This window comes from Vidua macroura, chromosome 3 (genome assembly GCF_024509145.1).
Source record: "Vidua macroura isolate BioBank_ID:100142 chromosome 3, ASM2450914v1, whole genome shotgun sequence".
Lineage (NCBI taxonomy): Eukaryota > Metazoa > Chordata > Aves > Passeriformes > Viduidae > Vidua > Vidua macroura.
This window is the reverse complement of record NC_071573.1, coordinates 41,691,620-41,716,275: the sequence shown is the minus strand read 5'-3', so window position 1 is coordinate 41,716,275 and position 24,656 is coordinate 41,691,620. Positions and strand designations below refer to the sequence as shown.

At 36.2% G+C, this 24,656-nt stretch overlaps 1 protein-coding gene across 3 annotated transcripts in view; it reads left to right on the top strand.

Annotated features, from left to right (window-relative positions):
- The window catches only part of MAP3K21 (mitogen-activated protein kinase kinase kinase 21), a 37,544-nt gene extending 13,919 nt beyond the window's left edge, over positions 1–23,625 (top strand). Inside the window, exons 2-11 of one of the 3 annotated variants that reach the window (XM_053974331.1) lie at positions 4,170–4,350; positions 9,322–9,470; positions 10,199–10,374; positions 13,732–13,972; positions 15,839–15,961; positions 18,257–18,373; positions 18,925–19,075; positions 20,081–20,175; positions 21,613–22,398; positions 22,933–23,625. In XM_053974331.1, the coding sequence (XP_053830306.1) occupies positions 4,170–4,350; positions 9,322–9,470; positions 10,199–10,374; positions 13,732–13,972; positions 15,839–15,961; positions 18,257–18,373; positions 18,925–19,075; positions 20,081–20,175; positions 21,613–22,398; positions 22,933–23,354 (2,441 nt within the window). In that variant the 3' untranslated portion in view covers positions 23,355–23,625. Of the gene's footprint in view, positions 1–4,169; positions 4,351–9,321; positions 9,471–10,198; positions 10,375–13,731; positions 13,973–15,838; positions 15,962–18,256; positions 18,398–18,924; positions 19,076–20,080; positions 20,176–21,612; positions 22,399–22,932 lie in introns of all 3 variants that reach the window. The other 2 variants (XM_053974330.1, XM_053974332.1) reach the window with 2 other exon arrangements.
- The last annotated feature ends 1,031 nt before the right edge of the window (positions 23,626–24,656 follow it).

Here is a 24,656-nt window from a genome sequence, read left to right as displayed (position 1 = left end):
GGGAGCATTTGAGGAGGATTTTCCTGGGACCCGTGCCTTCTTTTCAAGCACAATTTCTGTGCTTTTCTTGACTAAGAACACTTTACATGGAAACAGTAGTGGTGTGGCAAAGAATTGTTGCTTGGTCTGTTCTAATTAGAGGAAAACAGACTTAGGAAGTACTGGCAAGCTCCATGGCAAAGTGATAGATTTTGGTTTCTAAAAGTGTGCAAAACATCTTACCTGCATACTGTTACACCATGAAATATTTGCATTGTGCCATAAGATTAGTAGAAAAATATTCCAACTGTAACAATGATAGTGCAGAAAGCAAGAAAGATTAATGGCAATCCTGTTTCAGGGACCATTAGGTTACAGGAATGTGTGTTGGATCTTGAGACTTTTTTTTGAGGAGTGAACTCTGCTTTATACTGCAGAGGAGGTCTGAAACGGAGATGGGAGAAAAGAGGCAATAAAATTCCCTACGCTGCTAACTCCAGATCTAGAACTGAGTTTAATCAGAAGTGTACCTGTAAGATCTGGACCAGCCAGAGCACCTAGGAAAATACATTGTTGTTAAGAGCACCAGTATTGTAGGTCTCCATTCTATTGTTAGGTATGGGTAACTTCTGTTGTCATAACTCCTCTAAACCTTTGTTTAGCCTAGCAAAAAGGACAAGCTTTTCTGATTTTTATCTATATAAAAGATATTACTAGATCCTAACTATTCTATTTTCTATGTCTGCTTCAGTTCTTGTTGTTGGACATGCATTTGCAGGTTTGGTCATTCGATATTTCATATGAGATGTTATGCTTTGTAAAATTCTATTGATACCTCCCTGTTTCTACTGAACTAAGCCTTCTTTAGTGTCTTTTAGAATTGAATGAACTACTTGCACAGCTACATGTAGCTTGCTAGTTTTCCGTTAGCCAAAACAGCCAGGCATTTCTTCTTCCTTCATCTCTTCTTTATAGCTATAGATTTTATGATTGATCTTATGCAAATCTGCATATTTTTTAGTATGATGGTCTGTTCTTTCTTAGAGTGGGCACTACCTTCTGACTGTGCTGCCCAGGGAGGTGGTGGAGTCACCGTCTCTGCAAATGTTCCAGAAACGAATGGATGTGGTACTTGGTGCTAAGGTTTAGTTGACATGGTGCTTTTGGTCAAAGGTTGGACCTGATGATCTTGGAGATTTTTTCCAACCTTTATGATTCTAAGATATCTTATCTACCGCTTTTAATACCAGTTTACTGCATAGCACTTTATTTTTCTCTCTGACTTACCTGGCTTTTATCTTTAACTTGTTGATTTATATTTCAGGAATTATTGAAAATAACATCTCTTTGTTGCCCTGCTGTAAATATTTCTGGGCATGTGCTGTCTCATATATTCAAGGAGTGCCTGTTACTTGTCACCCAAGCCTTTGCTCTGTGATGTTCACAGATATATTTTCTCCTTGATCTCCTTGCTGGAAGGTAGAGTCACAAAGAGAGATGTAATAATTCAGAATTTAGTTGAAAATGGTGTTGCAGGTAGAAATCATATGCAACCTTAGATTACTTGGTATTTTTTTTTATTTCTGGCTGGAATGTTTGGGTAAGGATCCAAGGAAGTGTTTTACATTTGGACCAAATTTAATCTCCTTCGATTTTGAATCATTCAGAAACATTGTATATGGTTTTGCTTATGTAAAAATAAATAAGGAGTTAGATAAATATCCTTATCCTATGTCCTACTTACTTGTACATAAGTAAGCACATAGGATTTTCCTGCATTTCTGCATACCTAATGTAATCTGTGGGTGTTGGTGGGTTTGTTTTCAAATAGTCTTTGCACGTCTAAATATTTTGGGCTGTGCTTGCCAGGAGCCAAGCTAGAATGTAAGTATGAACTTGATTCTTCATGGAAAATAAAAAGTCTGAAAAATATTGAAGTAAACCCAAAAGTGTTAAACTTAACATTGCATGTATATTGGAGCCAGAAAAGACAATTTAAAGGTTTGGAAAAGAAACAAGGGGGATGCTGAGTAAACAGGGCAAACTGGTGGTTGTAAAATAGCTTCTCCCAAGTTAGCAGCTAGCAAGGGCCAGGAAGCTATGGAAGAGGCAGAAGGATGCTATAGTAAAGGTTGCTAGGCTACTCCAAGGTAAGCTCTTACACAGTGCTACTCAGCTATGCTGAGCATTTTTACTGCCCAGCTGCTAAGTAATGTGTGTGTGGTATTGTTTGTCTGGTTACCAGCCGGAATGGGAAGTTTGAACTGCTGAGAAATGTTGTACCTTTGTAGGATGAAACTTGGTCACATGCCAGTTATATTACCTTTTGCAAGACTGACTGTTTTTTGTTTCGGTCACATTGACTGACAAGGAATGTCAGGAATTCTGCTGAACATGTTTGAAATGGAACAGCAAACAATAGGTCTTTGATTCAAGTATAAAAGTAAAATGACTTGCATGAATTTAACCTGTTCTAGTGGTTCTCATTGGTGAGGTCTTGGTTTGTCTGTACCATTTTGGCCTTCATTTCTCTTGCTTTGTTAAGAAGCTTATTGAAAATGGAATGTGGGTTCTTTTTCTTTTATCTGGATTTGATGTAATTTTTGAAATATTTGTAAGAGTTAATCTCTACCACTAAGAATTCTTTCTTTCAATTGCAAGTACGAGGTCATGAGTTTTTCTTCTGTAAGGGAGGGTAAGTCTTTGTCTGCTTTTTTGTTAATGGGTTTCCTGTACTGTGTTTTGCTCTACATACAGCTAGAAACCATATGTTTATGCTTCTTACATGTAATTTAATTTTTGGTCTTTGTCCCAGGAGATCATTTTAATAGAAAGTTAAAACTGGCAGTTGCTCTCAAACAGTGGCAGAGGAACTGAATATGGAATTTAAATTATGTCAACATGATTCAACATGTGTCAACATGATTCCTTTCCATCTGTTGCCTCCCTCCCTGTGAGCTCTGACACAATTACCCAATTCTCTTCTTGTAACACTGTTTCCTGAAGAGGTGCTACAACTCTGTCAATAATGTTGTCTCATTGAACAAGTCAGGCACTGTAGGATGCAACAGCGTAGAAAGGATAACTTACTCTTTAACATTCCTGAAGGTGCAGTGCGTATAACATAAAAGGGACTGGATCCAAGTTCAGTGGCCTGTTGCCAGCTGGGGACTCCTAAGGCAAACTAATTTCCCTGGCATATAGTTTCCCAACTTTGTTCTGATTTGTAGTCCAGGGATTTCATGAAAATAAACTAACTTTTTTGATATAAATTCCCTATATCAAGTTTACTCCTGTGAATTTGTGGAGATGCTTTTTAAATCTATGTTAAATAATAATATTCACATACCATGCCAAGAATTCCAAAGTTCAGAATCTTGTTGCAAATTTCACCTATGTATTATGTGTACAAATGACATGTGTTTGAGTCTCATCTGCTAGTTTTACCCGATGGTGTCCATTTCTTGTAGTGAGAAACTTTGAACAATTATTAGCTCTAGTTTTCTTCATTAACAAGGCATTGTTATATAGATTTTTGTTTGTAAATGTTTCTTTTCCTAGGGGAAGGCTAGGAAAAGGCTTCTTGTCTATTAACCATTCCTTGTAGCTGTGGTTATTTTGTTTTGAGTACCCTGCTTGTGTCCTTCCCTGCACCTCTTTCAGTTGTTACATGCTTTTGAAGATGAGTAGGGGCCAGGATGGAGTGCACTATTAAGAATGGATTTTATATGGTGACATAATGCTGCTTTGTTTTATCAGTCTTTTATAAGAATTCTGAACATTTGTTTTTTGTTTACTACTGCTGCTGTTTTTATTATTCCAGAATCTGGTTGCAAAGTGGATAATTTTCTGAAAGTCTGTCATCATCTGGGATATTAGGATTCTGGGCTTTCTTAAATGATCTGATTTACTTTCCATCTTTCCAAGTGTATTTCTTGTACTAATTTAATATATGCTCCTACAGTTGCATAAAAAGCTCATGACATTGTAGGTATTTCTTGGTTCTATAGCTTGGAATAGCTTAAAATTATCAAAGAAACATTTTCATGCAGCTAAAAATTGCAATAATATTTTCTCAACACTAAAAGTATACAATTATCTGTGCAATACAAATTGTGTGTGAAATTAGTAACAGAAATGTTTTTTTTTTTATTGCCATTGCATTAATTTACAAACTCAATATTTTTCAGTTTTATTGCTAGAGAAGGTGGAGCATGATGACATTTGTAATAAAACTCTGAAGATTACAGACTTCGGTCTGGCTAGAGAGTGGCACAGAACAACCAAAATGAGTGCAGCCGGAACTTATGCATGGATGGCTCCAGAAGTTATCAAGTCCTCCATGTTTTCTAAAGGAAGTGATATTTGGAGGTAAGAAGTTTTTCTGCTGAAGACCATGTTCAGTGGAACTGTGTTGAGGTTTTTGACAGAATTTTTTTTGGTGGTTTGCTAGGTTATTGCCTCTACATATGGCTAGTTTAGCTCTTCTAAGAAACAAATGCATTTTTAAATATCTACTTCAGATGTTATACCTTTTATTATCCATTACTTACAAACTGGGGGAGGAGGAGGGAAAATAAGGATTTTTTTTTTTTTTTTTTTTTTTAAAGCAAGCTCTCATTAAGAGAAGCCATTAGCCATTTGTTGGCTAATATACCCAAGTTTCTCTGGAGTCTTAATGTAAATAACTTTGTGCTCTTGATACATTAATGTATGATTGATCTCATTTTGGTGGGTTTATTTTATATTAAATGTCTGAAAACTCTCAGTCTGTATAAAAATGGGACCAATCAATTACTGCCTTATATGACTGATAAATAATAATAAGGTGCAAACCAGAACTTTGCCAAGTGTTAACTTGAATTAGTGCTGTTTTTAGGAATCTGGAATGTGATTGTGTGTAAAAATTAATGCTATGTTGAAGCTTCTACATTTACAGAGATTTTGCTTCCAGTAGCTGGATTAAGGAGAATGTATTCGGCACAAATTTGTTTTAACTTGCTCTCTAATTTTAAAGGTGGGAAATGCCCTGTGTTAAATTTGTGAATTTCTCATTTAAGATGTTATTGTGGATAATATAAATAATATGGCTCTCACTACTGATGCTGTTTTTGAGTGGTGTAGTGTGGGATACATGTACTATAGAAAGGTAATTTAAACTTTAGTTTTAATTTAGTTCTGTTTTGTAAGTGCAGAAAAGCAGTGATTGCACAATAGGCTCTAAAAGCTGCTGTGCCCCACCTTGAAATGTCTGAATTTCCTTTCTTTTTGATACATTTGCTCCGAAGGATCCAAGACAGCTATTTGGGGAAGGAGGGAGGACTTTCATCTGTTTTCTCCTGCTGCTTTATGCATGTTCTGTATTGTATAATTCTTAAATAGGGTCCTGTTTTGCTTAAATGCATGATACTCTACAGCATGAAGTAATACTTTTGGTATTCTTGTGATGATTCTGTATCTGCACTGCTGTTTTGTGACACTCATTTGTCTTGTCTCTGGAACCAATTTTATTTGCATTAGTCTCAGTTGATGCCCAGTTGGGAAGCATCTTTGGCCTCATTCTTTTTTTTTCCCATTCTTTCTTACTTTTTTCTTAATTTTTTTTTCTTTTGCGGGATGGAGGTTGGGTGTAGGCGTTTCCCTAATCAGCTGTATTCCATGCTTAATTACAGGTCCTGTCCAGTCTTGTTGCTGTGATTTTAGGTATCTGAGGGGGTATGCTTTGGTGCAATTATTTTATATTCTGCTGCAACATTAGTTTACATTTTTGGAACCTACAGTATTTCTCTTCTTCGCCTTCTCTTCTGCACGCCTCTCTTGTAAAAATGTAAGTATTTAGTTCAATGATGGAAGTCTAACAGGAGAGGTTTTTAAGTAGAAAGGCTGTGTTTTGCAGTATAGTTTAGACCTTCTTAGCTTCTAAACATTTTCTGCTCACTGCACCTTGATCTATTCTGTTGCTTATCTTTACTCTTTCTTTAAAAGAAAAGCAAATAAAGAATATCCTGGTTACAGGAGTGGTTTTTGTTTTAAAAAGCCTTCAGTTTACCAATTTAAGTATATGGGTCTCTGTAAGACAAAAACACAGTATGTTTCAGCAAATTTCTAAACCTCAGTTACACATACTGAGTGCTGGGGCTCTGAATGAAATCTGCAGACCTCTTATTAGGAAAAGAAAGAGCAATTGAGGCTGCACAAGTTGAGGCAACTTACACTTCCAGCTAGTCTTCCAGAATCTGCCAGTGCTCAGAAATGTTGTTGGAGTATTTTCATGCAGAGCCTTCCAGGCTATGTTCTCAGGTGTCATCCTAGATAGCAGAATTAGTGCTTTCCAGGCCCTGCACGTGTATCCTTTTGCTTTCCAGACCAGAGCTTCAACTACTGTATTTATTTTACTCTGGCACATGTTTCCAAATTCCCAAACAAGAATTCTGCTGTTCCAACCCTGCCCTTCCGTCAATCATCACACATTTCTGAATGGTGTGTCAGTATTGGTTTTGTGTGGAGCCTGAAAGTGCAAATATACCTACAGGTTTCCAAGTGCTGATGGTGTGCTTCAGCAGTGGTCTTTAGAGTAATGTGTGTCCTGGTTGTACAAGCCCTTGGCAAAGCCAGGAAGCATCTACTGTACAGCAGAATTAGTAGTTGCTTTTGCTTGGAACATTTGTATAAATTTGAAGTGATTCACCTAGCAGTGCTTAGTAACCTGTGCTCTAGAAGATGGATTGTAGAGTAAAATAAACTTTGAGAACCTTACCTGCAGACTTTCAGCTCCTAAAATATGTAAAATCAGCAAGTTTTCACTGGAGTGAGATACAGTAAGGGTTAAATCGCATTTGATTGAAGGAAAAATAATTTTAATAATGAAAATACTTAACATATTTTTGGAGGTGTATTCATTTTTGTGGTTTAGAAATATGTATTTCAATTACAAGGTTGTGGCTTTGCCTTTTGCTGATGATGGAAAGGGACATGGCTTTTGCTCTTTAAAGAAAAGCTGTTTCTTAGAAGTTCAGGCTGTATGCATAAGACAATTGTGTGTGAGCTGGTGAAATTTAATAAACTAAGTAGCTACTTGTGTAGCTGAGAGAGTTAACAAGTAGTTGTTTTCCTAGATAATGGCAGATTAGTACCTCCCTAGTAGTAGTTAAAAACTGCTATGCTGAAGTAGTTAAAAACTCCAACATATCAAGACCATAATGTCTTTAGGCTTCCTCCTTGCAGTTTTTCCCCCATAGTGCTGGCTCTTGGTACTTGACATTAAGACTGCTTTCATTAAAAGGCTGTTACTATGCTGGTCTGTTTAAAACTTTGCAACCACCTTCTTGGCACTGTTGAGAGCTCTTTAAAATTAAAGACTTGAGTTGTAAATATAACTAAGCTAATAGTGTGACAACTTTTTTATAAAAGGTGACTTCTTTTTAGTTAAATTTAATATTTTGCTTATCTTCAGAGTTCATGCTAAAATATGCATGGGACAGTCTGAACAAAGGAATTACTTGAATTCAGAACAGACTGTACTTGCTGAGAGATGCTTTTTTTTTATGCTTTCTCCAAAGACACACATGAGCCATAGTTGAGGAGAATTCCTCCATCAGGCATAAAATGTGTATGTACCACAGGAAGTGTTGTATTCATTATGGTCAGAATACCACTGTTTTAAAACTAATTGGAATTAATTATTTAAACCTTCTTTGAGTATACAAGCAAATGTAGAAATTAGACCAGAAAAATCAGGAAGAAATTATTAAGAAGCTCAAGACTTTTTAAATTCCTTTTTCTTTTGGGTGCAGGTGCAGACTGTTTTCTTCAGCTTTTGATGAAGTGTTAGCACTGTAAATTCATTAGTTTTTAAGATTTTATGAGATGCAAAAATTCTCAGACAAACAGACCATAGAAAACAAAGTACTGCTGATATTTGTGCTGATATTGTGTAGTTTGCTGTTTTATTATTTATTAAAGTGATGTTGTAAGGTGTTATTGTTGTTTTAAGGTACTGACTGACTTCTTCTGATTAAGCAGACAGCGATAGAAAACCTTAACCCCAGTGTGTGTTCTTCTCCCTGTCACATCTGACATCTCCACTTGAGGTGTCATTTCTAGTCCTAAAGGAGTGCATAGCCCTCACTTCCCCAGTGCACAATGCTTTTCTTCTCCTGTTGGAGAGTTCAGTCTAGTCCTGCAAAACTTGCAGGTGGCTTCTTTGCACATTTGGAATGAAGGGGCAAGAGTGGTAGTTTGTATTGTTTTTTCCTTTGCCTGCTCACTTTGCTATTCAAAAGCAGCTATAGGTTATCCTTTGTATCCTTGTTCTACAGGTAGTGGTTCCCGGGCAGGAATAGAAGTGGGGGTGTGGGGGATGAAGGAAGGAACAAAAACCAAATCCAGTCATAAAGTCCACTTTAGGCTAACATTCTGAAAGGAATAATTCCCACTTCCACAAAAATGACTGTGAAAGTTGTCCACTTCAGTGGTGGCAGAATAGGAGCTCTGGAGCCACAGCAGCCAGTGTGCTGCCCCTGCCCTTTCTAGGGGCTTGAGTAATTTGAACAAGCCAAGCATTGGGCATACAGACCCAAAAAAGGTAAAAGCAGCACCTGGCTCTTCTTTGCGTGGAGAGCATTGCAGAAGTTCTTATGGTAATTGTTACTGGTAATAGGAGTTCCCATAATTCTTGATTTCTGTACCTGACTCTGATAAAAAATCTCTTCATGCCACCACCTTTTGCTGAAAATAATGTTGTTTTGTTTGGATTTTGTGGGTGGGATTTTTTCTAGTATGGAGAAATTTGTTGTGTGTGCATGAAATAATTTCTCAAACTTGTTGGATCTTCAGTGGGAAGTGACAAGTTCACTGGCCTTCATATATACATGATGGGATTAGAAATTCAAACTTCCAGATAAAGATGTGAGTTTTCTGTAATTTTTGTACTGTTATTTAAAAAAGAAAAAATATGTCCCTCTAGGTAAATTACTGGGAAATATTTGGAAAGGGGATGGCCTGAATGCTCTGCTGAGAATTTCTTTTTATTGTTTTTTTTTTTTTAGTTTTTTTGTGGGGAGAAGGTTGCTTGTTTTCCTGTCATTCAGACTTCCTATTGTAAGTCAGATTTATGTGAAACTAGCATTTCCATAGGAGGGGCTTCAGGCTTACGTTCCAATTTGCTTAATCACTATAACCGGAAAGGTGCACAATGACAAAAGTACAGCTGACAAAGGCATTCACCTTTGACTGGAAAATCCTCATGAATTGGAGTACATGATTGGATGGTTACTTGTTTGTGTTTTCTTGTGTTCTTGTTTCTTTCTCAGAAAATAACTGTTTAAAAATTACCTTTTGTAGTTATGGAGTGTTGCTGTGGGAACTGCTTACAGGAGAAGTTCCTTACCGTGGCATAGATGGCCTCACTGTGGCTTATGGAGTAGCTGTCAATAAGCTTACTTTGCCCATTCCATCCACCTGCCCTGAACCATTTGCAAAACTAATGAAAGGTATCCACATTTTCTTCCTATGTATTTAAATAGTTACATTTTGGGGGTATGAAATAATCATGGGTTGCCAAATAAGTACCTCATTTGATAGTGTGCTGTGTATCAAGTATTTTGTTTTTCTTTACACAGCAGTCTGGTGTTACAGAGAGTTGGGTGTGTTTCTGAGGGAGCCATACAGTGTTATGGTGTTGCATATAAGTTTTTCAGTAGCAACAGTACAGTTTGTGCTCTGATTTCACAGATTTTTTTTCTACTCTGAAATTGCATTAATTTTCATAAATTATGGCATTCTACTATGGATTAATACAAGATAAGATTAAAATCCCAAGGAAAAGAATTGCAAATGCCTTTTTATTTCCATTGTTTCTTCATGAGTGTCAAAAATGTTTTCGAAATATTTTAGAGAGAAATATTGCTTGCTAATGGCTATTTCCATATGTTTAGTGAATTTTTCTACCTTTTTGTTTATTCTTTCCATACAATATTGCTAGTTTTGCTATTTCAGATGCTAAAAATAGACAAAAAATTTACTATTAATACAAAAACAACCCTCTGAATACAGGTATGTACATGTCACCTCTGTAAATTGAGACAGGGCTGGGGATTTCTTGCAAGTAAAGAGAACACATTAGAATTTGAAATGCAGTTGCAAGTAACTTGAAATTGACATAGTTCTTCCAAAGGTTCTATGTGCTATTACAAACTGATGGGATTTTGATAAATTCTAGAATGCTGGGAGCAGGACCCTCATATCCGGCCATCGTTTGCCTTAATTCTTGAACAGCTTACTGCCATTGAAGGGGCAGTTATGACTGAAATGCCTCAAGAGTCTTTCCACTCCATGCAAGATGATTGGAAATTGGAAATTCAGCAGATATTTAATGAATTGAGGACCAAGGAAAAAGTAAGTTGATTTTTCCAATTGCATGGCAGTTAAGGAAGGGTATGTGTCTATGTATGTTTGTAATACAGCACACTTTGAACTTTTGAATTGTTGCTTACCAATGTACTCGTGCAAATATACAGATAGTTGAAAAAGAAAGATATCCACACCTGTCTCCGCAAAGAAAAGAAGTTGTAGATCTGTAAATGTCGTATTCTAAGCTCTTTTTTAAAATGTGCTATTTTTTTCTTGTATGTTTGCATGTATCAGTTAAATTGGATTTATCCTTTAAGCTAATCTTTATGACTGCAAATTTTCGGCTGCTGTTGAACATTCTCCTCAGCTATGAGAATGAATAGCCTTTTATCCTGTTATGTGCCTCTATCCTATGCCTTCTTTACATGTACTGAAATATCAGCATAGTGGTTTTAGAATTTACTGATCACCTCTAAGATTGCCGTATCATTACATACTTCCTCTCTACTGTTTCTTCTACCCTCTGCATTTCCCTCTTCATTTTGGTTCACAGAAGTGGGTAAGTATGTGGTGTGGTCTGCTCTGCCTGCAGTAGGCATACAGAGTGCTAGAGCTGAGTTGTGTGCCTCAGGAGCTGTCAGGTCTCTTCCTTTGCAGTTGAGTTATAGTCCCTCTACAGAGAGTAGAAGCTTCCTTTTTTACTTGCCGTGGGGTCACCAGCTACTGTGTTCACTTGCCTCAACCTGCCATAGAACATAACTCTGTTTTTGGCCCCTCCAGCAACTGCTTAACCAACCATTCTCCTCTTTTTACTCTGAGAGCAATTGTAACAGGCCTTCCTGTTCAGGTTTTTTGTTTATTTTTTGTTTTTCTGGAGGCATTACTCTAGTATGAGATTTCCTAAGAAAAATGTGATTAAATCAAATCTAGGTTTAAATAAGCAGGTGAAAAGGTTTACGAGAAGAGTCATATTTTGGGTGCAAAAGTGAGTTAAGCTCAGAGAGGGGAAAAGATAAAATGAAATTTATTTTTAATATGCTAAGGTAAGTGCATCTCCAGAGGCATCTACCCTAATGAGGTATACTTCTCTAAGGCTGAAAACATATAACTTTGACTTAGACAAGATTTTCATATATTCAGGGTTTTTAATTTGCCATATTATCAATTTTGCTATGAGCTACTAGAGCGAAAGTCATGTCTAGAAAGTATTTATATAATAATAATAATAATACAAAAATCCTCTGCATGGAGTCTCATTCATCCTTTTTTGTAAAAGAGGAACTTCTGTAGCTAGAGGAATTTCCTCAAGGGCTTACTGCAAATGGGTGATGGTGACGCCTACTCGAAGAGAAGATCACAATCTTATTTTGACAAATGTTCTTGAGCAACTGAAATACAGAAATTCTTTCCAAGCTTCCTTACAATGGGTGTTTTAATTGTAGAGTGATGTGGAAACATTGCCTAACTAATTGCAGTAAGTTTGGTTTTAATTAGTTTATTTGGAAAAGAGTAAATATTTAATCTCTCACAGAGGAAATACTTTTACATCCTCTAAACGGTCTACCATTTCAGTACAGGCCCTCAGTTTCTGCCTGTTTGCTGAACTTTATGGAACCTGGATTTGAGGGCTGTGAAAGGTGAAAAATCAACAGTGTCTCCTAATGTACCTTTATTACTGTACTAATGCAGTAATAAAGATCTTCTCTATTTAAACTTTTAAGTATCTCTTTTCTAAATCTGAATTAATGTAGTTTCTGCTTTCAACCCTTGTTTTAGGTTACCCTGTTTTGTGTGGACAGAGGAGGAGAAAAGTGAGGATTTTCAGGAGTCCCTGAATTAAGTTATTAAATATCTTTTAAAAAATTTGGTTTCCAATATTGTGTTGAAAAAAGCTCACTCAAAATTAGTATACCATATGAAATTTGTCAAGTCATATCACTTAAATTTTAAACCCATGATAAGCAATATACATGTGCTATAGCTGCAAAAAAAACCCTGAAAGTGTCTTTGTGAAGAGTAGACACTTCTCACTGAACCATTTTACTTCAGTGCCAACCTGTCTTTTGACATCCATAGTCTTTTTGGCAAGAACATTTGAACATCCCCTCATTTGAAAACACTGAAATAATACAGTTCAGGAAGTAGTTTTTTTCTTTAAGGGTATGAAATAAGGAATTCTTCTGGCATACAACATTGCTGGAATAAGGAATTCTTCTGGCATATAACATACAACCAATGAGCAGAATTAGACAGTTCTGAAACAAATAAAACCAAGCAACACCCCATTATAAAATTGTGTAGTGTAAAAATAAATTCTTTTTAAATAGAAATAAATTTTTAGATACCCTGAACTTTTAGCATAGCTTTGTTCCAAATGATAGTTTTCTGAGTTGAATTAACTGGAATTTATAGAATAGTATGAAAAAAAAAAATGTAGTGAGAAACATATATAGTATGAGTCACATCTAGTTTTCCTTTTCCTATACTTTCCGTACAATGTTATTAGCAATATAGACTGTAAGTGTTCCTTCTGTCTCCTGTGTAATACACCCCATACTATTAAGGAAGGTCTAAAATTAGGGAGGTCTTAAATTTCAGATGTATTTTAACAGATTTTGGAAACTGAAGATTAAGATAACTTTAAAATGCTAGGCTTACAGTTATTTAGCCTTGGGTATTCATTTACCCTGAAAATCTAACTAGCTTCCTTATTAAAGCTTTCCCTTTTCCAAAATTAAACAATAATAAAAGAAGAGCAACTCTTTTGAGACTGGTGGCTGGGGAGTCTGTGTGCTGTAATTCAGTAGTAGCTGTTTGATGTTAGAGATACCTGCTAGATTTAATTAAGAAACAGCTGTCTTATGACTTAGCTTATCCAATTGCACTAATCCCCATTCAGTGTAATACTGATTGCTTTTCTAGATAGAAAAGTGCTACTTAATACGTGGCTGAGAAACATGAAAGGTTAGAGAATTTAAGATAAAGGCAATAATTTGTGTATTCATCAGGTCATTGGACTTATGTTAAAGTGTAGGAGCTGTCCAATAGCAGCCCTCATGCTGTGCAAGAGCTTCTCATCATGTGAAATACTTGAAGTGCATTTTCTGCTGGGCTGTTAGCTGATAATCTTTGATTGCATGTATTGTCCCCATTGCTACTGCTTACCTGCTTTAAGTGGAGTGACTCAAGTTAATTAGTTTAAAGGAAATATGTGTAATGCTTGATTCTGAATACAGAGTCTTGGTTTGTTGAGAATGGAGGACTTGCAGAAGATTGCGCATGTTGCATGTATATAGTGCATCATAAAAATAAATCAGGAAATACAACCTACTGTGCACTTCATATGTCCTTTAATACTGCCTTCACATTAATAAGTTTTATTTTTGTGACTCTTGTCTTCAGGAGCTTCGATCCCGAGAAGAGGAGTTGACAAGAGCAGCTCTTCAGCAAAAATCTCAAGAAGAATTACTGAAGCGCCGTGAGCAGCAGTTAGCGGAACGCGAGATCGATGTACTGGAGCGTGAGCTGAATATCATGATATTCCAGTTAAACCAAGAGAAACCCAATGTAAAGAAGAGGAAGGGGAAGTTTAAAAGAAGCAGGTTAAAACTCAAAGATGGACACAGAATTAGTTTGCCTTCAGGTCTGCAATTTTTTAAAAGTTCACTGTATATGTAATGATTAAATATGCCAGCTTCTTCACTGCCATGGTTTGTGTTTTCAGTGTTAGCTGCTATTTTATTTTGTTGTCAGGTTCTTGCACTGTAATGCACAGAAGGGTTTGGTAAGAATTGTATAGCTCCCTTCCCACAAGGAAAAGCTTTCACATACCATATTCCCATGAAATGAATCCTCATTTCATCTGGAAGAATGATTCAGCTAGAGTCCATCCCATTTGGAGGGAAAGGTCACTAGCATTAGAGCCACTTGATTTAATACTGGTTCAAAGTTCAGATTTTTGTTATCATTGTTTCTGTACAGACAGGAAGGCACTTTTTACTACATGCCAGAACTTTCGATCATGATTAGTGCTGTTTGCCCTAAAATTGCAAATACTGAGCAGAAAAAAAATGCTTCGAAAGGGCTCGGGATGTACAGGTGCAGTAGGTCCAAACTGCACACTTACTGCAGTTGCAAGTACAACACAGTAGTTACAATCTTCAGTGCCTTGTTTCTTGCAAGAAAACATATTAATAGCAGCAGATGATGATTTCAGAATACAAATATAGTATAATTTGAATGCTAGAGCGTTTCATTCCACCTATGAATGTGTTAAAATGCCCCATTCGCAAAGGAGGCGTGTTTGTAGATAGTGAGGGTCTTTCAGTTCTGAGGGGCTGGTTTAGAGGTGCCTTTTTAGTGTTGCCACCAGACAGCACTACACAAACTCATGGTTTCACCAATGGTTGGAAAGCTTTCATTATTATTTCAAATTCATTACCAGCATCCTGGGTTTGGTGGGCTTCCTTTCAGTGGCTTCCAGGTCAAGTCTGACAGTTTATTACAAATGCATTAAGAACTTGAATCTGTGTTAACACAAGTCTGACCAAATTGTAGCTATCTGGTAGGTGGAAAGACACCAAGAGGACAGTAATATTTAGAGTACTATTTCAGCACTAGTGAAATATTTTTCCTTACTTTAAAAATAAGAGCAAATAAGATAAAAGCACCCTACAGCCTCCCAGACAAATATGGTACATTTATGGGTTTTAGTTAGATTTATGCTGGATTGCAAGCTTCAATTGAATATTTGGTCCTTTGTTTCCAGTTCTGTTTGTATTTAAATTGAAACAGTGATAAAATAAATATTTCCATTCAGAATAGCAGTTAGCTCCTTGTTACCAAGAAGATCCAGATGAACTTGTCCTTGAGACAATTCTATTCTAAGAATAGTGTACAATATATTTGCATTGATGGTGGATATTAGAGTGGCATATTAAGGTTAATTTCATAAATTTTTTCCTCCGCAATATTTGTTGCATTTTTTTTTACTACTTTGCTATAAATATTTGTAATTCTGTAGTTTACTGTCATGATTTTCTGTTATGAATTAATGTGACTTTTTGTTACTGCTTTTTTATGGTGTATATGAATTACATGCTAAAAAAGATAAGGCAAATCTCATTGGAATGAGTATTGATTAATTTGAGATTAAATACTGAGGGGTATTTTGTGCCCCTCCTGTGACAACCAAAAAGATTGAGTAACAGCTTATGGTGTGGCTGTATCTCAGATCAGGTCCACTTGCACCTACTTGCTGTTATTCATGTTCTTGCAAGACTATCACATGAAGGTGTGAAGCCTTGCCTGTTTGACTCAAAATCTAAATTGTTACATTTAGGGTTTTCCAATGTTTTTAATATGTATATCTCTTACCTATATAAATAAATGACATATAATGAAGTTTAATTCATTATATAACTTGGTTTTAAGAAGTATAGCAGAATGTTCTTCTGAGAAGTTTTTTTTATTCAGAATGTTAAAACTGATTTGTTTTGTTCTCTTACAGATTTCCAGCACAAAATAACAGTGCAGGCATCTCCCAATCTGGATAAGAGGAGGAGTTTAAACAGTAACAGCTCTAGCCCATCAAGTAGCCCCACAATAATTCCTCGTCTTCGAGCTATACAATGTCAGTCTCTGTTCGTTTGATCAATAGAGAATGTTCTATATACATACCAAAATGTTGGTAGTAGTATCAGATTCCAGGCAGATTTCTGTCTGATTTCCACATCCCTTGATTGGTTCTAACAGTTGCAACTTCTTTGAAAGGAGGGATAATCTTGCTAAAACGCTAAATAATTTTCAGTAATTCAAAATGATTGTGAATGCTTTAAATTGTATCTTTACTTAATTACTTTGGGAACCAATTTGTAAACTGGGATAAAACAATGACCAATCAAAATTTGACAAAAGGCAAAGCATCACATTTAGAACCCAAGTAAGATGGAAAACAAGTTTTTATTAGGTATTGGAGTTGGTAAAGGAAAAGAAAGATTCAGAGAGTAAGGGAGTCTTGTAAGATGGAAAGATCAAAGAATGAGCCAATAACTCAACTTTCTTATGTCAAAAGAGAATCAAGCTTTCAACAGATATAAATCCAAAAGAAATCTTGCTTTAGATTTTTAGGAAAAAGAGACAAAAAAATTGTGGGTACATTTGTAGGTCTACATTAGTATGTATACTGATAACAGAAAGGAAGGTATGTTCATGCTCACACAGTGGAGGTACCAGGAATATGATCATGTAATTGCAGAGAAGCATATTTGGGAATGACATATACACAGATAAAACATTTCCTACAGGATTCACTGCTCCGAATCTGGCTTTGCCACCTATAAATGAGGAGAAAGGGAAATCGGAATGCATGAAGATTTTTTCCATACTGTTCTGTAGCTAGTCTGTAAAGATTGATTGTATTTTAGACCAGCCACTTTAAGTTTGGATAGAAACCAGATCGCTCATCTCCTTTGTAACAACTCCGCCTTATGAAATCAGTTTCATTGTTAATGTCTAAAGGGGAGCAGTGATGTCTTCTCTGGCACTTCAGTATTTGTTTGAGCTGCAGTGGATACAGTTGGCAACATTGTGGATAAAGAGGAGAGGTGGACAACCTCTGTCTTGCTTTTTATAATGAAAAGTTGAGATGGAAGGAAAATCAACTGGAGTCTTTTTCAGATGTTAGCTAACAGAGCATTTGTGTTGTCAATAGTTTCCTGTCCTCAAAATGTGGTGGGGTTTTCTGGTTGGTTGGCTTTGGTTTTTGCAGAAAGGTAAAGAAAGGCTTTTCTTAGTAAAATGTTGTAATTATGTATAAACTATCTCATTTTATCATTGATTCTTCTTGCTCTGTGTGGAAATGCTTGGAAATTAAACAAATGTCAAGTATTGGCATGGTTCTGAAAACTTGAGTTTTCTGTGTGTGTTTTTTTAATTGCATAGCCCTGTGTAAGCTGTTGCAGTGCCACTCCTTGCATGTGTGCTAAGTACCACTGAGGATTTTTTCTTTTTTATTTGAGCAGGCATTTGTATTCATAGGGCTTGAACACACAGGACAGCATAAAGGCTCTCGTTTAAAAGAAGTACATGTCTGCTTCTGGGTTTGGATCCTTAGGTTTTTACCTAAAAGCTAATCAGATATCTCAGGAGTATCTAGCTGAAACAATTTAGCTTCCACACCCATCTGCAGCTGTGCAAAATAAATTCCCTTTCCCACAATAATGTTTTATCTTGATTTAACTTCGAAGTGTCTTTGTTTCAAGACGACTTGCTCAAATACAAGTGATTTGAACAGGCGTATGTAACAACTGGTTATTTGCTTGCTTCACTTTCTCTTGAGCAAATCTAGCTTTCAAATCTAAACATTAAGTTAAAAGAAAAATCTAGTTAATTTCTTATTAAAACAAATTCTGCTGATTTTGAAAGGAGTTTTGGAGGGAGAAGGAAAGCCACTAAGGTACATATTCCACAGGAATGTGGTTCAAAATGAGAGTGTAAGGTAGGCAAGTGTAGTGGTGTTCTACAGGGTGAACTTTGCTGGCGAGGTGAATGGTGAGGAAGGAGAAGAATCTGTACAGTGAAGGAAAAGCAGAATCATGGACATGTAAATGCCCCCTTATTTATCATGCTGTTGTAACTGGCTACGTTGTTTTTCTCCTAGGTCTCTTCGTCATATCTATTAGCATGCCATCGTGACTCCAAGCTAATGCTTCAGTTAGTCAGTGGCATGTGAAAATATACCCTCCTAGGCTGGGTGCTAGAAAGAGGATCCTTTAAACCCTACCATGAAAATCCATCATTAGAAGATGCTTAATGCCTTTATAGATCCAGGCTTTATGACTCAAAGATAAAAATATGAGGGAAACAGTTCTGTTTCTGAAATCAATTTGACTAAGATCTCTACTACATTCTCTTAATTTTTCCTCAGTGATTCAAAAAAAAGATACACACACAGCTAATGGCCGAAGAAACAGTGTATATGTGTACCAGCAAGATGTAGATATCACAAGTGAATATGAACTTCCCTGTGGGATTATGAAAAAAGGCAAGATTTCGTTATGTTTCCAAGGTGCTGGTTCTGTTTAATTTATCAGCTGAGACAGTGACAGACTAAGCATTTAATGGAGGCTAGACACTTTAAAGTATAATTTGTTTTTGTGTAGTGAGAAAGAAAATGTTAATCATAGTCACAACTGGAGTATTTATTTCTTTTGATACCAGTTGTCTACAGAATATATTTTCTTCATTGAACTTAAGTGCTCAGTCTAATTCAATTGTCTGAATTACCTAAATATATGGTTCTCAGTTAAGGGAAGCATGGAAAATGTGATTGCTTTGCTGCTTTATCTTTGATCTGGGTCTCTCATCAGCTCATAAATTACTTTTCTTTCTTCCTCATCTTTATGGATCAGTGAAGTTTGTGTGGTGCTTTTTTTAAAAGAAAAAAAAAAATCTCAATTTTTTTTTTCTGCTCCTATGTGTTACTGTGTCAAAATGGTTTTGCAGTGCAGAAGATATTCTGTTCTGTCAAAAGATTTTGGGTTTAGAAATGGTATTTATGTGTGTGGGTTTTGTGTTTTTAAATCCAATCTCCAGTAACTTCAGATGAAAGCAACAGAACTTGGGGAAGGAGCACAACATATCACCAAGAAGAGTTTGAAGATGTGAAGAGGAATTTTAAAAAGAAAGGTTGTACATGGGGACCAAGTTCAGTTCAAACAAAGGATCGTGCAGATTGTAAGGACAGGTATGTCTACTACATTTTGTTTTTTTGATAATATTAAAGCCTTCTTGGTGGCATAAGTAGTGAGTGAAAAAAGTTCTGCTGTGTCTAGTTACAGCAAGAAATCCTACCTTTAATTAATTTAGAAATTACATTACTGATGAGTAGCTCCCCCACTTAATCTTGAGGATAAAACATCTACTTATGTTAAAGTTTTATTGATTCTTATCTATGACTGTTTATCTCAGTTTTTTTGAGATTTGGAGCATACTGGGATGCTGAGCTACCAGTGCATACCAGACATTCATGGCCCATCTTTCTTGCCCTTCCTCACATTATATTGAGGAATTGCAAGCATGGCCCCCACTGGGTACTTTCAGCATGATTAGGTAAGACTGACTGATTTGGCATACGTGAGGCAGAGTTCACACCAGCAACATCCTTTATGCTGACAGAGGGTGAAAAGGTTATGAAAATCAGCTGGACAGCTTTACTTACACATTATGTTTTCCAATGGCTCAAAACCAGAGATAGTAAGAATACTTTTCTTTATTTCTCTAATATATACAATTATTTATAGTGCCTTTCTTTATTTTTCTTGGTAGGGATATCCACTCAGTTACCTGTGTCAGGAGTTGGTTACAGACAATCAGTTGGAACTGGCTTTATATTTTTTTTGTTTATAAGTCACAATGTTTAATAAACTTCCAATATTCACATCATTTCTTTGAGACAATGAAACTATTGTCCAGATTTTCACAAATCTGTGTTGTTCAATAGGTAGTGAAGGCCCATTTTTCATTTGCTTTCTTTTTAGACATGAAATTTTTATCATTAAAAGAATGCCTGACATTAAGATGTGTTTACATTTATAATCATATGATTCAATGCTACTCCTTATTCTTTTTACCTTTGGAAAGGTTTTCAAGTTATGTACTGCAGGTTTATAGTTTGAAAAGGAAGTAATTTTCTCACAAAGTTTATGTGAGCATGGTATCTGTAATCTCAAAGTAACTATTGTTATTGCAGAGTAAGACCCCTTTCAGATGGCAGCAACCCTTGGTCAACTGTTTTAATGAAAAATCAGAAGGGTGTGCCCTTAGCTTCACTCTTTGTGGACCAAGGTAAGAGCTGTTTTTGAAAAAGTGAAAGTAGCCATATAATAGTATTAAGATCACCTCCAATGTTATCAATTGTATTGCTTGAATTCCTTAAAGGATCACACAGAATATTATGCAGGAAAAATCATGCTGCCAACCATTTTCCTCTGCAAAAAAACCCTGTATTTACATCATTAACAACTAAGAAACACACATAGTCTGTGAACAGAAGCATATACAGATTTTTTCCATGTTTTTGAGTTGCAGGCTACTCTATATGAGGTCTGCAGTCATCACTTTTTTGTTTCTTTTAAAAAGAACCTAAATCAGTAATTGTCTTGACATTTAAATAATCATTGACATTGTTGTGTAATCTGCATAGTTGTTGCATAAATGCATAGTTTTTTAAAAACCTATAAGCCCTGATACATTCCCAGATATTAGTTCCCAGGTTTTTTGAATAAGACCTATTATCTAAATTTTCAAGACAGAAATGTAGTTTTCAAATCTTAAAGTGTTTCATACAACATATTGCTGTTTACAGGTAAAATCACAAGGAAAAACATATTTGGTCCCTTTAGGATCAGGAGCTTAATAGCTGCATGCTGCTTTTTATGACCATTGCTATAATGGGCCGTGACGATAAAATAATTTTAACATCTGCACACACTTTTTCTATACTGTATTGTCTTATCTGAGAAAATTAAGTTACCAGTGTCAAGAAAGAAGCCTGTGATATAACCTGGTGTTCATACCAGCAGGTAGATTCATGCCATGTGGAAGAGGAAATAGTAAGGTGTTTGGACACTGCTGGAAAAAGACATTTTAATCTTCATGTATAGTGGTAGGTGTATAAATCAAGGCTTCACAAATAGTAATTTTGTAGATTTATTAGCTTACTACTACAACCCTGCACACAAAGTTACCATACTTGAATTTCAAATGCTTCTGTGTTTATTCTCTAGCATTCAGTAGTTTATGGTAGAATAACACATGCAAGTCAAATAATACCTCCATTTTATTTGTCATTGGGTGTAAGATGTCAAATTTACTTTTTACTCCAGACCACCATGACCTAATGAATTAATTGGAAAAATTTCTAATAACTGACTGGATTTCGAAACTCAGCTGAATTGAAAGTATTGTAAAGAATATGTTCCAGATCTTATCTGCCAGTTTGTGTATAGTAAATTACTTCTATGTAATCCATACACTGAAATATTTTCTGTGTCATTTAAAAAGCATTATCAAAGTGTTGCAAACACCAAGAGGTTTAGGTGTGGGATGTGTTTCTGAAACTCAAAATCTGAGTCTGATCTTCTGACAGCATCTAAATGGATTGTAGAGCATCCTTCAACGTTAATACTTGTGCATTTTAAAGGAAATAATGATGTACATATCCAGACAGCAACAGCTTAACAGTTGAATTACAATCTTAAAGAATACTGTGATGTTTTACAGGTGCCTGTACTGATAAGAAACTTATCCCTGAAGGTTTGCACAGTAAAAGACCAAAGCCAATTAAGTTGCCCAATCAGGCCTATATTAATCTACCTCTTTGGAAAGATGATCAGGGAGAGAACAAAGTAGAACACGAGAGCTTTGAAGAAGGAACCTCAGCTAGTTCTACAAACAGTACTCCTCAAATGACACCTACGAACAGTCTGAGCAGGATGCTGCACAAAAAGATGACTGATTCAGTGCTGTATGGGTGTGCTGTCCTCCTTGCATCCATTGCCCTGGGCTTAGACATCAGAGAGCTGAATAAATCACAGGGTCCAGATGAACTCTTGCCTAAAGATGAGAGGAAGAAGCGTGATGGAATATTTCAGCGTGCTTCAAAATTCCGCAGGAGTGCCAGCCCTACACGACTGCAGTACAAGAAAGAGGAAACAAGTATTCCATCCCTAAATCCAGCATCAGATACTGTGAATCTTCTCTCTATGCCCTCCATTTCCACGAAATGCCTGCTTCAACCTGGTAGTGAAGATGCTTTTCTAAGCACTGTGCTTGGTGATAGTGGTCAATGTAGTTCCATGGACAACTTTTTATCTCAGACTTCTGAAAGTAAGCGAGAACAAAGGATACAGCTGGCTCCTAACACAGTTTCGACACAATTGAAAAATCAGCCTTTTAGTCTGGGTCTGAAACAAGAGTCTCAAAATGTGCCAAAAGATTCCTCCACAAAGTTAGGTATGTTGGGTCACAGACGAACCTTATCAGATGGGAGCCATTTTCAGACCACAGGTAGGTAATTAAGAATTTCCAAGAATCTTTAAGTTAAGCTGTTGATAAAAATTTAAGCGCAAAATAATTTCTTTAAATCTGGTGTACATTTAAATGGATAAGATCATGATCAATGAGTGTTTGAAAAGAAGTTCTAAATTTCAATACTGATATTCTGGGGTGGCTTAAATATGATATTCTTCATGATGCTCTATGCATATGTGATTTTTCAGAAAAACTAGAGAAGTTCATGGGACTTCATTCCAGTATGAATATTCATCCAGTTATTGGGGGGTTAGTGCTTTTTGTCTACATCTCTTTCGTAGCAAGAAAAAATGAATTGTGATTGCCAGTTACAGTGAGTCTATATGCAAACACGTTACTTGAGCACCACTGGTCTTGTCTTAGGAGATTCCCCACAATGTACAAACCTCTTCATTTTTCTGGTGGAAGAAAAGCCACTAGTGTTTATAGCAACCCAGTTTTACAAATGGCAAGGAATTCAAGAAATCACATAGTTTAAATTTGCATTTCTTTGGGCTTTTTTTCCCCTAGCTAATGGAGTTGCTTCAACCAATGATGTCTCCAGACTCCTGGTCCTGTCAGTTCCTGGAACTCTGCCCTCCCCATCTTTTCAACAAAGAAGCAATCACAGTGGTGTTTCAAATGAAAAGCAAAGTGCTGTCAATACTATCTCAAGGCCTAGACCTTCTCTAAGAAGTAAAATCGATGCATGGCAGATCATTCCACGTATTATAAAACCAAACTCTAAAGACTCTGAATGTTCAGAGGGCAATGTAGATCCAGATGTTAACTTCTTGCCAGATACTGAGGAAAGAACTAACTGCCATATGCCCTCATTACTTGATATTGATGTGGAAGGTCAAAACAGAGACTGTACTGTGCCTTTATGCAGAATGAAGAGCAAAACTTGTCGGCCATCTATATATGAACTGGAGAGAGAGTTTCTGTCCTGAGTGCCTTTCAGTTTAAAAATGTTTGCTTCGTAAAGGGGAACAAATATAAAATTCTTGTCTGTCTAACACTTTGTGCTGCTGTTTTTTGATGTACTGTGACAAATAGTATCAAAATTATTAAAATGGGCAGCTAATTAAATGTAGTAGGTGCCTTTTTAAAATGTTCCTTGGAATCCCAGCTAGTAACTCTAAAAGCACAATGCTGCAAAATTGTATTCTAGGTGAACATCGTAAGTATATTTTGAATGATTAAAGTAAAATGCCCACCTTCCTCTGCTGTGTCACTGAAGTTTTCTTTAGGTTTGAGAGGTTTTGCTAGAAATTTAACTTTCGCACATTAAAAAAATGAATGACATATAGAGCAAGGTTGTGCCCTGTCAAGAAGAATTTCACCTAAGAAGCGGTGGTCTGCAGCTTGCCTCTGGGGCTTGTAGGTTCAGGGAGAGGGACAAGGTGTTTAAGGTGCAGGTACAGGAGGCTCTGTTCCCTCCTCATTAAGGAAGTGATTGCTTGCAGGCATTGATACTGAAATTGGTTAAGAACCAGGAGCTGAATTTGCAGTTTTTGCCCTTGGTTATTGGGAGAACTTTCTTCGTTTCTCCAGAAAGTTACACTGCTTATATAAACATTTCCGTTTCAGCTACCATATCGATTTGAGAGGGTAAACTTCAGTATTGTGATTGGAGTAAAGGTATTTGACATACTTTGTGATGTGAAACAACTTTCCTTGTAGGTAAGGATACACTGGAATGTAAATATTTGTACTCTTAACCTTTAGAAGACTACAGTGTTTGCACTGAAAGCAATATTCTTGAGTTAGAATTTATTGTTTATGGTAGAGGGGTTTGTCCCCCTTCTTGTTTTTTAAACTCTGCTGCACCTTGTATTGAAGAAAGTTGGTGGGTTTTAAGGATAACTGGTTTTAAGTGAGTCAATGGTGCATTTTATTGCACTTAATTTTAAAACTGCTATAATTTAATATTAATTTTTTCAGTATAATCTCTGTAGCTTTTCTTCCTAAGGTACTACTGAGTGTCTGCTTACTCATATTTAGGAATCAAAGGACAGAAACAGATGTGCTTGACTGGGTTTCAGTGATAGAAAGTTTCCAGAAAATTCCAAGTAGTTAATTGTGGGGGGAGGAACATTTAGCTTTGATAACACTGGTAGTTTAATTTTTTACAGTATCACTAAGTGAATGATTAAATAAAACCAAATGCACAGTATACTTTCCCTGATGAAAGCATATTTTAGATTTAAAGGAACATCCCTCATTTTCCAGTATTTGAAGTCTTAATTTTG